The sequence below is a fragment of the Eschrichtius robustus genome, chromosome 13, assembly GCF_028021215.1.
Source record: "Eschrichtius robustus isolate mEscRob2 chromosome 13, mEscRob2.pri, whole genome shotgun sequence".
NCBI classification, from domain to species: Eukaryota; Metazoa; Chordata; class Mammalia; order Artiodactyla; family Eschrichtiidae; genus Eschrichtius; species Eschrichtius robustus.
The window spans coordinates 89715907-89729372 of record NC_090836.1 but is presented as its reverse complement, the minus strand read 5'-3'; the positions used below and the strand labels follow the sequence as shown (position 1 = coordinate 89729372).

Sequence of the window (13466 nt, the reverse complement as noted above, 5' to 3'; positions counted from 1 at the left end):
GCAGGTAGAACACGACTCCCCGACACACAGCTTCACAGAGAAAAACGAAAAAAAAAAACCAACTGTAATTGTTGAAACCCTCAGCAAAACTATCAGAATATCTAGGCATATAAAATGTGAAATATCTCTTTGTTCTGCAAAAGTATAAAATTATTAGAAATAGAAGAAAAATTCTGATTACCCTCAGTGCAACATTTTAATCACACTTCACCTATGTATTCATTATAATTAACCAGACGGAGAGTTTTTCTCTAGATAATTCATGCAAAAGATCCTTTGACTACAACTATTCAGATAGTGCCAAAATCCCATTTGCTTTAAGTTATGTTTATGGTTCATGTGATTCATCATTTATTGAACAAATATTTATAGTGGTGTAGCTACTTCTTTCAAGCCGTCTGGGATAGAACATTTGTTCCTGTTAGTACCACTTTATTTCCTGCCAAAATGACTCTTTACTATTTGAACATAGCCGTGGTACCTTAATATAAGGGAGGCAAGGTAAAAATGTTTCTTGGGGGATAAAAGCACCACAAAATATATAGACCATTAGAATTTTTGTCAGTCAAAAGATTTAATGACTATTTTCCTAAATTGGAGTACTGATAATTATAATTTTAAATATCTTCCTAAAAAGTAGAAGGGTAGGAAGGGGGGAAGTAGAAGGGGGGAAGGTCTGCTCTCAGAAAAGTATCATATACAGTTCCAGTGACAAAAGTTGTAAATGGTTAGGGTATGTAAAGAAGAACATTTCCTTCTGAATGTAACTGTTTCTTTAACACTTAAAGATTATTGCTTGTTCACAATATCACTTCACTTCACCGTGATTATGTATACTGTTGGTTTTTTTTTTTGGCCGCTCCACATGGCACGCGGGATTCGCCGACCACGGATCGAACCCGTGCTCCCTGCAGTGGGAGCGTGGAGTCTTAACCACTGGACCGCCAGGGAAGTCCATACCTTTTATCAATAGTTTCGTCAAAAGATTTTAAAATTGTATTCATGATTCTCCAAGTCAAACGCCTCAGTCACTTAAAAATGCATAGCAAATTCAATTTATTTTAAACATTTAAAAAACTTAATCTGATATTGAGGAGTCATAGAAAGATATTTGATCTTTGTTCCCCATTCCTGGCACAGAGCTTCTAGAACCCTTGGAATTTCCTGAGAGATAGGGGTGATAGGAGGCTCTTTCATTCCAACGAGGAGACTCTTGGCAGCCCCTAGACAGCTTCAGGACGGGAGCTGGTCGCCAGAAAAGGCAAGGCTTGATTAGAAGCTTGGAACTTTCAGCCCCATTCCCCGTCCTCCTGGGAAAAGAGAGGGGCTGGAGATTCAGTTAATCAGCAATGGCCAATGATTCGATCAGTCATGCCTATGTAGTGAAACCTCCATAAAAACCCCTATAAGGACAGGGTTCAGAGAGCTTCTGAGTGGACCACATCCATGTGCCAGGAGGGGGCAGCCCCCAACTCCATGGAGACAGAGACCCCTGCACCTGGGACCCTTAACATGTCCTCTGTACCTCTTCATCTAGCTGTTCATTTGTGTCCTTTATAAGAAATTGGTATGTTTAAACCAGTAAGGAAAGTGCCTTCCTGAACTCTGTGAGGCATTCTAGCAAATTGTCAAATCTGAGGAGGGGGGCTGTGAGAACCCCCAAATTTGCTGCCAAGTCAGATGGCAATGCAAGTAAGCTGGGGACCTGATCGTTGCTACTGGCATCTGAGGTGAGACCATCTCGGGGGACTGAGCCCTCAAACCTGTGATGATAGACACTAACTCCGGGTAGGATCCTCAGAATTGAACTGGATGGTAGGACAGCCCAGTTGGTGTCCGAGAACTGGAGAAGTGGATAGCATCCAGAGGGAATAAACCTCTCAGATATTCTTCATGTTTTATAAAAATCTGGTACCCCCATAAAAATCGGGTACCCCCTGAACAACCTTGAAATGCTTTATGAATCATACCAAGATTAAATCGTGCTGTACTTGCTTCAGCAAATAATTATTTACACTCCAGGTATAGTTTGTAAACTATATTTTCTTATTTTATCCCATTCCCAGAACAAGTGCAGAAAAAGCCTTGTGTATTAGTTCCACAGGGCTGCTGTAACAAATCACCACTAGTTGGGTGGCTTAGATCAACAGAAATACGTGCTCTCAGAATTCTGAAGGCCAGAACTACAAAATCAAGGTGTCAGGAGTTCCCAACTCCCTACAGAGGCTCCAGGGAGGAATCCGTTCTAGGCCTCGTAGCATCTGGTGGCAGTAGGCCCTCCTTGGCATTCTTTGGCTTGTGGCCACAGAGTGCGTTCTCTGTTCTACACCTGTCCTCACACCACCTTCTCTCTGTATCTCTGTCTTCTCCTCGTCTGTCTCTTATAAGGAAACTTATCACTGGATTTAGGGCCTACCCAGACAATCTAGGATGATGTCCTCATCTCAAAATTCTTCATTTAATTATACCTGCAAAGACCCTTTTTCCAAACAAGATAACATTCACACATTCCAGGGATTAGGATGTGAACATATCTTTTTAGAGGTCACCATTCAACCCCCTACACCTTCTCATCCCTGGCCTCCTCCACCTCTCCAAAAACAGAAATTCCCTTTTGAAAAGAAATACATAGCAAAATTAATCTTGGGGGAGAATTAAGTTTAATATGACATATCATACATTCTGCAAACACAGACAAAACTTTATTCCTTGTGCATGAGAAAGCCAGTTGCAAGATACTACATCAGTTCAGTGATATTAAGTAGATATTTATAACATCTTGGTTCCTATAGACAGATGTTCCTTTGCAATCTAATCAGTCTTATAAGTTAAAAAGATTGAGCTGTACTGCCCAGTATGTTTTCAATATTGTTCAGAGTCATACATTTATTGTTATGAGTTTCCTTACATGTGCCAAATTCTAATACAAAGAAAATATTTATCTCTTTTAAAAGGTCACATACATCTGTACATTAGAGAATATAGTCTATTAATGCCTTTTTCATCACTGTTCTCTATGCACTTTATAGCTTTCATGTAACGTACTGGAAATATTCACAAGTAAATGAATTGCTAAATTACATATTAAATCATGTCTCCTTGTTCAGACTAAGTAGTGATAATTTAAACACACACACCAAAAAATAAAATTATGTATATGAAGAATTTCTAAAAGGTACTAAAGATTTACAAATCACTCTTCTTTCAGCATAAATCATCAGAAATATAAATGATTATGGCTCTCATGGGAAATAATAAAAAATGTGCAGAAACATTTTACTCTTTATTTGTTTTATAAAAGAAAAACATCCCTCTGAGAACTGTATAAACATAACTACAGAAAAATAAACAGAGTTCCCTCTAATTTTGACAGCTTGCTACATCTCCTCTGACCCATAATAGTTCTAAAACTATGTCATAGTCTCAATTTGGCCCAAAGAAGGAGAACAACAGCTCTTTAGTTCATCTAAAGCAGTGTCTATTTTTTAATAAGCCAATAAGAGATACAGATTCATAAGTCATTTCTTCAGTAATGGAGAAAAAAATTCAGGTCAACATGTCCTAGAAATATCATTTTTTTAAAGTGTAGTTGCCTTACAATATTATATTTCAGGTGTAGAACATAGGATTCAATATTTTTATAGATTATGCACCAAACTTATTAAAATATTATTGACTATATTCCTTGTGCTGTACCTTACATCCCTGTGACTTACTTATTTTATAATTGGTAGTTTGTACCTCTTAACCCCCTTCATCTATTTCACCCGTAACTCCACCCCCAACCCCTGGCAGCCACTAGTTTGTTTTCTGTATCTGTGAATCTGTTTCTGTTTTGTTATAGTTATTCATTTGTTTCATTTTTTAGATTCAACATGTAAGTGATAACATGGAGTATTTGTCATTTTCTGTCTGACTTATTTTACTTAGCATAATACCCTCTAGGTCCATCCATGTTACTGCAAATAAAATTATGTTAATGAACGTGGAAGCTCTTACAGAAAATCTCTTTGCTTACAGGTTGTCCTTGCTGAGTAGCTATGCTTTCAGCAGGTAAAAATGAATAAATAAAGGTAGCCATATAAGTATAGACATAAAGTAACACACTGACAGTTAGCTGCTATAATTTAAGCCACGTCTAGATTGAGCTGTAAGTGGCTCATGGCAGAACTTGGGTAATTCACTTGGGTCACCTTCACGAACCATTCACATGGTTGCAACATCGATTCTGGGGAGTTGGAACAAGTGAACCTCCTGATTCTGCTGCATCAGTGGTAACTGTCTGAGCAGAGGCGTTTCCACACCCCTCATCTTTCACATCACGTCAAACGCGGCACACCCAAGAGTATATGGCTTGCCTGCATCCTCTTACCTTCCTTTAGAGGAAGTAGCATCTCCTTCCAGTCGCCCAGGCTTTAACAGTTTGGGTTCATTTTTCCTTCTCCCTTCCCCTTCCTCCCTCACATGCAGCCCATCCTCAGCCTGGCTGGCTTCCAGGGGTCCCTGACATCAATACCTCCATCACTCACCGACGGCCCTCTCACTTCACTCACTCCTGACAACAGCGTTAAATTATGTCACTCTACATGCTCGCTCCTTCCTTCTATACCAGTCATGAATGTCTTTCCCTATGTTAATAATAAATAGCATACTGAGTACTTATATGAAGCACTGCTCTAAGCACTTTACATATATTAACTCATTTAATCCTGAGTAGGTTCTATAACTACTCTCCCATTTTACAGCTGAGGAAACTAAGGTACAGACAGTTTAAGCAAGTGGCCCAGGGTCATGCAGCTGATAAATGATGAAAGCAGGATTCAAACTAGGATTTTTTGGCTCCAGTGCCTCCTCTCAATTCTGAGGCCTTCCTGCCTCTCTGTCCTCCTCACCCCTATCCTAACTGTTCTTACTTCCAACACCCTGCAACCAACATGAACTACTAACCCAGTCAGGCCAGACTTCTCACTGCCCTGAAATGCACCGAACCCATTTCTGTCCCTATGTTTTCATACTGCTCTAAAAATGTCCTCCCTTCCGATTTCTGCTTATTCAAATCCTACCTATTCTTCGAAGTCAAATCGAGTCCCACCTCCTCCAAGCAGGCTTCCCTGATTGCTTAAGGTTTTATTTCATTCCCTCTAGTGTTACATCAGTCACAGGGTACATGATGAAAATTTAGGACTCAATTTTACACCTTCTTTGTTTCCCCAATATAGTTATTCATTCAACAAAAGAAAAAATTTTAAGACCCTAAAAATTCCACTGAAAGTTTGGATATTGGTCTAGAGGCTGAGGGTCCAGCTGTGAACAAGATGTGCGAGGCTCTCATGAGGCCTACCTTTGGGGAAGGGGAACAAAAAAGACAATAAATAAATTAACAAAATATCAGCTCTCCAGCAAAGAGTGTTTCAAACAGATAGAAAACAAGAATGAGTTCAGCATAAAGAACAGAAAGAAGGATGGTGGGGCTGGGACCTAAGTGAGCTGGGGGGAAGTAGCACAAGATATTAATGACTTCTTTGATGATATCAGCAAAATTTTATATTATTTCCCCCCCACATGGCCTGGACTAACGCTGAGCACAGTGGAAGAATTTTAATACTACCAAACCATTTACAGATGTAGATTAAGGCCGGACCATACCGCTACAGCAAAAGAAGAGAATGCAATTACCTATCTAATTGAGGATAAGGAGATAACTAACCTAAGTAATTGGACCCAAAAGAATTAGAGTAACTCCCTGGGTACACTGATAAAACAGGATAAAGAATTGTTAAATTCCTCCTCCATGCCTCCTCAGACTATTAGTATATAAATAACAGAAGAACCATTATAGAAACATTCTAGTAATAAGCTAAGTTATGGTCAGATAGCTGCCAGTTACACACCTCTGGTAGAAAACCTACAACTCACCAATTCAATCAACTACCATGAGCAGAACACTTCTGAAATGACTCTGCTCTGCAAAAAGCTTCTACAGCCTGCAAAATAGCCTGCATCGAAATAGGCTCTTGTAGATATTTGGAACCGTCCAAACTTTGAAGGGATTTTCTGGTTCACATAAAATAGGATTTTCTGGTTTACATTACAGACTTGCTCAACAATCTACATGTATGACTGTATACAGGAAACTGACCTGTTGTGGATCACCAGTTCAAATGCAAGGGTGTTCATGTCTCAGCCTAATTAGAGAATACATTCAAGGAAAAACAAACGGATAGAGAATCTGATTGCTGAGTGAGAGAGTGGTGGGGACGGAGAGCAGAGAAAAACACACAGAAAGCAAAAGCTCCCTGCCCTATAGCAAATGCAACTCCTTAAAAATGGACTCTTTATAAGTCAGAAAGAGAAAGATAAATGCCATATGATATCACTTAGACGTGGAATCTAAAATATGACACAAATGAACCTACCTATGAAACAGACTCACAGACATAGAGAACAGACTTGTGGTTGCCAAGGGGGAGTGAGGGTGAGAGAGGGATGGAGTGGGCATCTGGGGTTAGCAGATGCAAACTATTATATATAGGATGGATAAACAACAAGGTCCTACTGTATAGCACAAAGAACTATATTCAATATCCTGAGATAAACCATAAGAAAAGAATATAAAAAAGTATATATATGTATAACTGAATCACTTTGCTGTACAGCAGAAATTAACAAAATGTTATAAATCTACTATACTTCAATTTTTAAAAATGGACTCTTTAACCCAGATGTTTCTCTACAGTTTAGGGTCTAGACTCTACACTATGCAGGAAAAATGTACTGAATCTTCAATGAATGGAAAATACAAGAAGACCTTGTATAATTCTAGGTTGGGAAAAATCAAATTCCTACATTGAGAGGGTGATCTTATTAAAACATTAGAATGGAGAGAGCGCTTGTGTAAGCAGAATGGTTCTCATGATCCCATCTACACTGAAGCACTGATAGCTTGACTCCTCCCCAAAGACTTCTCCGATTAAACTAGCACCTTACTCAACATCTCCTGGGCATTTGGATGTTCGATGTATATTCTACTACACTTTGCTTTGCAACTGTTCTCAAATGGTTAATCTTCCTACCTAGACAATCAGCTTAAGAGGGGGAAAGTTTGATTTCATTCTACAATCATCCCTTGCTGGCTGCCCCTACCCTTGCCCTAAACTTTCCTAAAAGAGTACAAAGCTTTGCATATAGAGGTGGACTCTGTACAAGCTTAGAGTTAGAAATCTACTACAAAGGAAATCTAGCCTGAATTATCTAGGGACTGAATGATCTGATTCCTTCCGGCCATTTGACCATTGTACTGCATTTTAGCTTTTCCACATGTTGGACATACAGAATCAAATTTACTCAAGTATACTACTAAATATCAATTCGTCATAGAAACCAATTTCACCAGACAAAAGCCAAGAAAAGCAGTTGTCCAAATAGCTCAGGGAAAAGAGAAACAATTATCTGGTTTTACCTGAATTACTTAGGTAGTAAAACAGGGCTTACAATGGAGATTTCAGGTTGGGGGCATTATTATAAAGTGCAAATGCATCCTCTGAAAGTAGATTTGTCATGTTCTTATAGAAAAATATTCAAGGAAAACCATTTCACCTTCAAAGTGGTATTTTCCACTACTATATAATAATTACAGTACAGAGTACTGTAATATAATAATTACAGTACAAAAAAGTAAATGAAATGCCCACAGTAACGCAGCCAGCACAGTGCCAATGTCAAGCTTGAGCCTCACTCTCCAGACTCAAGTTCAGCACCTGCCCACCACCTTTCTCTGAACTTTTTTCCTAACCTTCCATCTCTCCTCCTTTCTGAAACAGAAGTCCTACCACCAGCTGACAGAGAATTTCAAAATAACAATGAACAAATCCCAAAGCTAGCCAGCTGGACTCACTAGCAGAGAAATATTTGGGGGGTGACTTCTCAGAGACAAGGGCAGAGCCATCAAAGAGGTGATGCAACAACTCCCAACTCAAATGTTTTCTCCTCCTTCATGTTTTACAGTCTGCCCTCGGTATCTTGCTCTTCTCTGAACATACAGTAATTTTTAGCAAAGAGCGAGCTTGAGGAGAGAACAGCACGCTCTTACAGGAGCTGTCCTTCGTGAACAAAAGTGAGGCTACTCATCAAGAAGACATGCATTTGGAGTGTTTTTTTTTCAATATAACTGTATCTCCCTTTACATAATAAGGGATGTGCTCCTGGGGCGGGGGGGGGGGGGAAGGTCAACCAAATATTTGTAAAGAGAATTATATTTTCTCTATTTCTTACATTACCATTGCAGAGCTCCCTTATCATCATTCTGGTTTAGCAGTTGAACTCCTCCCTCTATCCCCAAACCTGACAAGCAGTTCATTAATAAACAAAAATGTAAATGAAGTAAACTAGCTCCACTTTAAAGGAAATCTGTTACAAATCCTTCCTATGATTTCCTTTTTTGTGTATTGTGGTTAATGGTTCTTAACATTTTTAAAAGTAGGGTGAACATGCAGTGGAAGGCATAGGGCCACAGTGCATGTTAGATTGAGAGATATACACTTGACCCTTGAACAGCGCAGGGGTTAGGGGCCTCAACCCTCCACAGAGCTGAAAATCTGAGTATAACTTATGGTTAGCCCTCCATATCAGCAGTTCCACATCCTCGGATTCAAACGACCAAAGAGCGTGTAATACTATAGTATTTACTATTGAAAACTATCCGTGTATAAGTGGACCTGTACAGTTCAACCTCATGTTGTTCAAGAGTCAATTGTAATTCCTGGTGCAGGATATGGCCTTGACACTGTTCCAGGTTTCCACGCAGAGCTCTCTGGCCACTCTCAAGTAGAATCCTGTCCTTGCCTTAAGGCACTAGCTAAGCTAACTAACCTATGTCACTGTTACAGGAATTGAAAAATGTGTTCCCCAGTGGCTCTCTGCCTAACACAAGATTGAGAATTTAATTCACGATGGTAAAGGTTACCTGCAAGAGATAAACTTTTCAATGAATTATTACCTGCGTTCATTCAAAGCTCTAGGACTAGAATCCCACATATTTTAGCACCTTTTCTTAAAATATTCCATTTGTAAAAAAAAAAAAAAAAATTCCATTTGTGTGGTCACTGACAGCCAAAGAGGAATAACAAACTTGGCCAATTAAATGAGCAGATTTCCATATCTGATCCCATACGTGAACATCAAAATAAACTTTAAATAAATGAAAAAGGCTTAAATTTTAAACTTCCAGTAGGTCTGGGTTAAGGGAAGTGACAGACCCAAGGTCACAAAGTCATTGACAGGGCATCCACGCCCGCCTAGGAAATACTGCAGCATCAGAACGCTGTTCCCATTTGCTGGCTAGGATGGAATGTGGCATCTGATTGATCTCAATTGGATGAGATATGAGTTCTTTATCCAAAAGACACCAAAATAGGTCAGCAGATATTACTCAAAACAGATCCAGACTCGTAAATCAGTAGACACTAGCTGGGTCAAAGAGAACGGTTGAGTTTTGGAATAAGTCACTTGATACAAAGCCTGGCTGACTGCAGAAATCTATAGAAGACTTCCCCTGCCAATCAACAAAATGAAGAGGTGTAAACAGAACTTTCAATATTTTTTATTTTTTAAATGAAAAATATACGAACACATCACTACTAATACTAAAGCTCTGTCACACATATTCTAAAGCATCCTCAAAACTGCAGGTTCTCAGAGAAATCCTACAAGCAGCCCAGCGGGTCTTAAGCATCAAGACAGACTCGTATGAATTTTTAGAGCCCTGTTTGCAGTTCTTCCCAACGCACTAGCACCCCCCTCCCCCCAAAAAAGTCCTGAATTGTTCTGCTGCACTTTTCCAGGTGCAGCCTCTGGGTTCCGAAGGGCTGGGGGCGAGGCCTGCGGGAGCCGACTGCTGGACGAGGGGGAGCGGACACCGGCCAAGAGTAGGAACCCTCTCTCCCAGGAGGGTACCGGGTCTACGTGCTGCAGGGTAGCCCCGCCGCCAGGACTCCCCGCGCTCCCTCCGCAGGATCCCTCTGCAGGCTAGCCTCGTCCCGGCGCGACCGCCTCCCGCACAGGGGGGACATGCCCTGCTTTCGGTCTTTCCAAAACCGGACGGTCTGCTCCTGTCCCGAAAATGGGGACGGGGAGAGGGGCTGCACGCCCTCCCTGCCCGAGGTCCCTGCATCCTTCCTTCTCGCCGCCTCTCTCCTGGCCTCTCCCGCAGAGGCGGCCCGCCCTGCAGAGCTCCCCACAGCCCCCGAGTCGCCGTCACCGCACCCCCAGCCGCCCGCCGCGCTCACCTTGGCCCGCGCCCGCGCTGGTGGCGGTGGAGTTCCCGCAGCCCATCGCGCCGCCGTCCGGGGAAGCCGCGCTCGGAAGCTGGCAGCCGCAGATCCTGGGGGCGGAGATGGAGGCGGAGGGCGTCGCGCCCCTAGCGGGAGGCCGGCGGGAAATGCGCTGGGCGGAGGGGCGCGCGGGGACCGCCCCGGGGACCGCCCCCTCCAGCTACCGACAGGCGCAAACCTGGGCGCCGCAGGCTTGGGCGGGCCGGGACGGAAACCACCGGGCAACCCTCGCTCCCGCCCCGCCCGGCTCTGGGACCCAGCAGAACCCACCCGTCACCTGGGCAACCGCGGCGCCGGCCAATCCGCAGCCGCCTGCGGGCTCCCCGGCTGGGCATTGGTCGTCGTTAAGAGGGGGCGGGAGTTTAAAGTAGGTTTGGGGCGAGGGCGGGGCCGAGGGGCGTGGCCGGTGCGGGCTGGAGGGTCAGGCTGGGCGGCGGAGGATGCCCACCTGCCTGCCTTCCACATCCTCTTTGCCTTTTCTTCCTTTTCGCCACTTCCCCTCCCTGCTCCAGGATGTGGGGAGGAGAGGAAGTGTCAGGGAACAGCTGTTTTGAGCACAGTGGGCGCCCAAAATATGTTACAGACCGGCGAACACCGAAATCCATTTCTACTCTAACAGAAAACCAATGCAACTCTGTTCCTCCATCCACAGTTGCAACATAAGTCTTCCCCATGTTGGTCATATTAACCTACTCGACTTTAAAATGAATATCTGCCACAATTGTGATGACCTGGATCCAGAACCTTGAGGCAGGAGATGGATAGGCCCCAGGCTGAGCAGCTGGAATCTGTCCCCTGTGGACGGATACTCCAAGATAAAGATAATGGCAGGAGCAGAGAGGAGCTGAGTCCTGCTTGGATAGAAGATAAAGAGACCACATATTTCTTTTTTTTTTTTTTTTTGAATTTTATTTTATATATATTTTTTATACAGCAGGTTCTTATTAATTATCCATTTTATACATATTAGTGTATATATGTCAATCCCAATCTCCCAATTCATCACACCACCACCCCCACCCCCTGCCGCTTTCCCCCCTTGGTGTCCATACGTTTGTTCTCTACATCTGTGTCTCAATTTCTGCCCTGCAAACCGGTTCATCTGTACCATTTTTCTAGGTTCCACATATATGCGTCAATATACGATATTTGTTTTTCTCTTTCTCACGTACCTCACTCTGTATGACAGTCTCTAGATCCATCCACGTCTCAACAAATGACCCAATTTCGTTCCGTTTTATGGCTGAGTCCTATTCCATTGTATATATGTACCACATCTTTATCCATTCGTCTGTCGATGGGCATTTAGGTTGCTTCCATGACCTGACTATTGTAAATAGTGCTACAATGAACATTGGGGTGCATGTGCCTTTTTGAATTACGGTTTTCTCTGGGTATATGCCCAGTAGTGGGATTCCTGGATCATACGGTAATTCTATTTTTAGTTCTTTAAGGAACCTCCATACTGTTCTCCATAATGGTTGTATCAGTTTACATTCCCACCAACAGTGCAAGAGGGTTCCCTTTTCTCCACACCCTCTCCAGCATTTGCTGTTTGTAGATTTTCTGATGATGCCCATTCTAACTGGTGTGAGGTGATACCTCATCGTAGTTTTGATTTGCATTTCTCTAATAATTAGTGATGTTGAGCATCTTTTCATGTGCTTCTTGGCCATCTGTATGTCTTCTTTGGAAATGTCTATTTAGGTCTTCTGCCCACTTTTGGATTGGGTTGTTTTTTCTTTTAATATCGGGCTACACGAGCTGTTTATTTATTTTGGAGATTAATCCTTTGTCCGTTGATTCGTTTGCAAATATTTTCTCCCATTCTGAGGGTTGTCTTTTCGTCTTGTTTATGGTTTCCTTTGCTGTGCAAAAGCTTTGAAGTTTCATTAGGTCCCATTTGTTTATTTTTGTTTTTATTTCCATTACTCTAGGAGGTGGATCAAAAAAGATCTTGCTGTGATTTACGTCAAGGAGTGTTCTTCCTATGTTTTCCTCTAAGAGTTTTATAGTGTCCAGTCTTACATTTAGGTCTCTAATCCATTTTGAATTTATTTTTGTGTATGGTGTTAGGGAGTGTTCTAATTTCATTCTTTTACATGTAGCTATCCAGTTTTCCCCACACCACTTATTGAAGAGACTGTCTTTTCTCCATTGTATATCCTTGCCTACTCTGTCATAGATTAGTTGACAATAGGTGTGTGGGTTTATCTCTGGGCTTTCTATCTTGTTCCATTGATCTATATTTCTGTTTTTGTGCCAGTACCATATTGTCTTGATTACTGTAGCTTTGTAGTATAGTCTGAAGTCAGGGAGTCTGATTCCTCCAGCTCCGTTTTTTCCCCTCAAGACTGCTTTGGCTATTCGAGGTCTTTTGTGTCTCCATACAAATTTTAAGATTTTTTTGTTCTAGTTCTGTAAAACATGCCATTGGTAATTTGATAGGGATTGCATTGAATCTGTAGATTGCTTTGGGTAGTACAGTCATTTCCACAATATTGATTCTTCCAATCCAAGAACATGGTATATCTCTCCATCTGTTTGTATCATCTTTAATTTCTTTCATCAGTGTCTTATAGTGTTCTGCATACAGGTCTTTTGTCTCCCTAGGTAGGTTTATTCCTAGGTATTTTATTCTTTTTGTTGCAGTGGTAAATGGGAGTGTTTCCTTAATTTCTCTTTCAGATTTTTATTCATCAGTGTATAGGAATGCAAGAGATTTCTGTGCATTATTTTTGTATCCTGCTACTTTACCAAATTCATTGATTAGTTCTAGTAGTTTTCTGGTAGTCTTTAGGATTCTCTATGTATAGTATCATGTCATCTGCAAACAGTGACAGTTTTACTTCTTCTTTTCCAATTTATATTCCTTTTATTTCTTTTTCTTCTCTGATTTCTGTGGCTAGGACTTCCAAAACTATGTTGATAATAGTGGTGAGAGTGGACATCCTTGTCTCGTTCCTGATCTTACAGGAAATGCTTTCAGTTTTTCACCATTGAGAATGATGTTTGCTGTGGGTTTGTCATATATGGCCTTTATTATGTTGAGTTAGGTTCCCTCGGTGCCCACTTTCTGGAGAGTTTTTATCATAAATCGGTGTTGAATTTTGTCAAAAGCTTTTTCTGCATCTATTA

General features: G+C 41.6%; 1 protein-coding gene across 1 annotated transcript in view; it reads right to left on the bottom strand.

Moving 5' to 3' along the window:
* C13H12orf75 (chromosome 13 C12orf75 homolog) overlaps positions 1-10560 on the bottom strand; it is a 38270-nt gene extending 27710 nt beyond the window's left edge. The window contains exon 1 of the mRNA XM_068561047.1: positions 10284-10560. Coding sequence (XP_068417148.1) covers positions 10284-10329 — 46 coding nt within the window. The 5' untranslated portion in view covers positions 10330-10560. The remainder of the gene's footprint in view (positions 1-10283) is intronic.
* Between the last annotated feature and the right edge of the window lie 2906 nt (positions 10561-13466).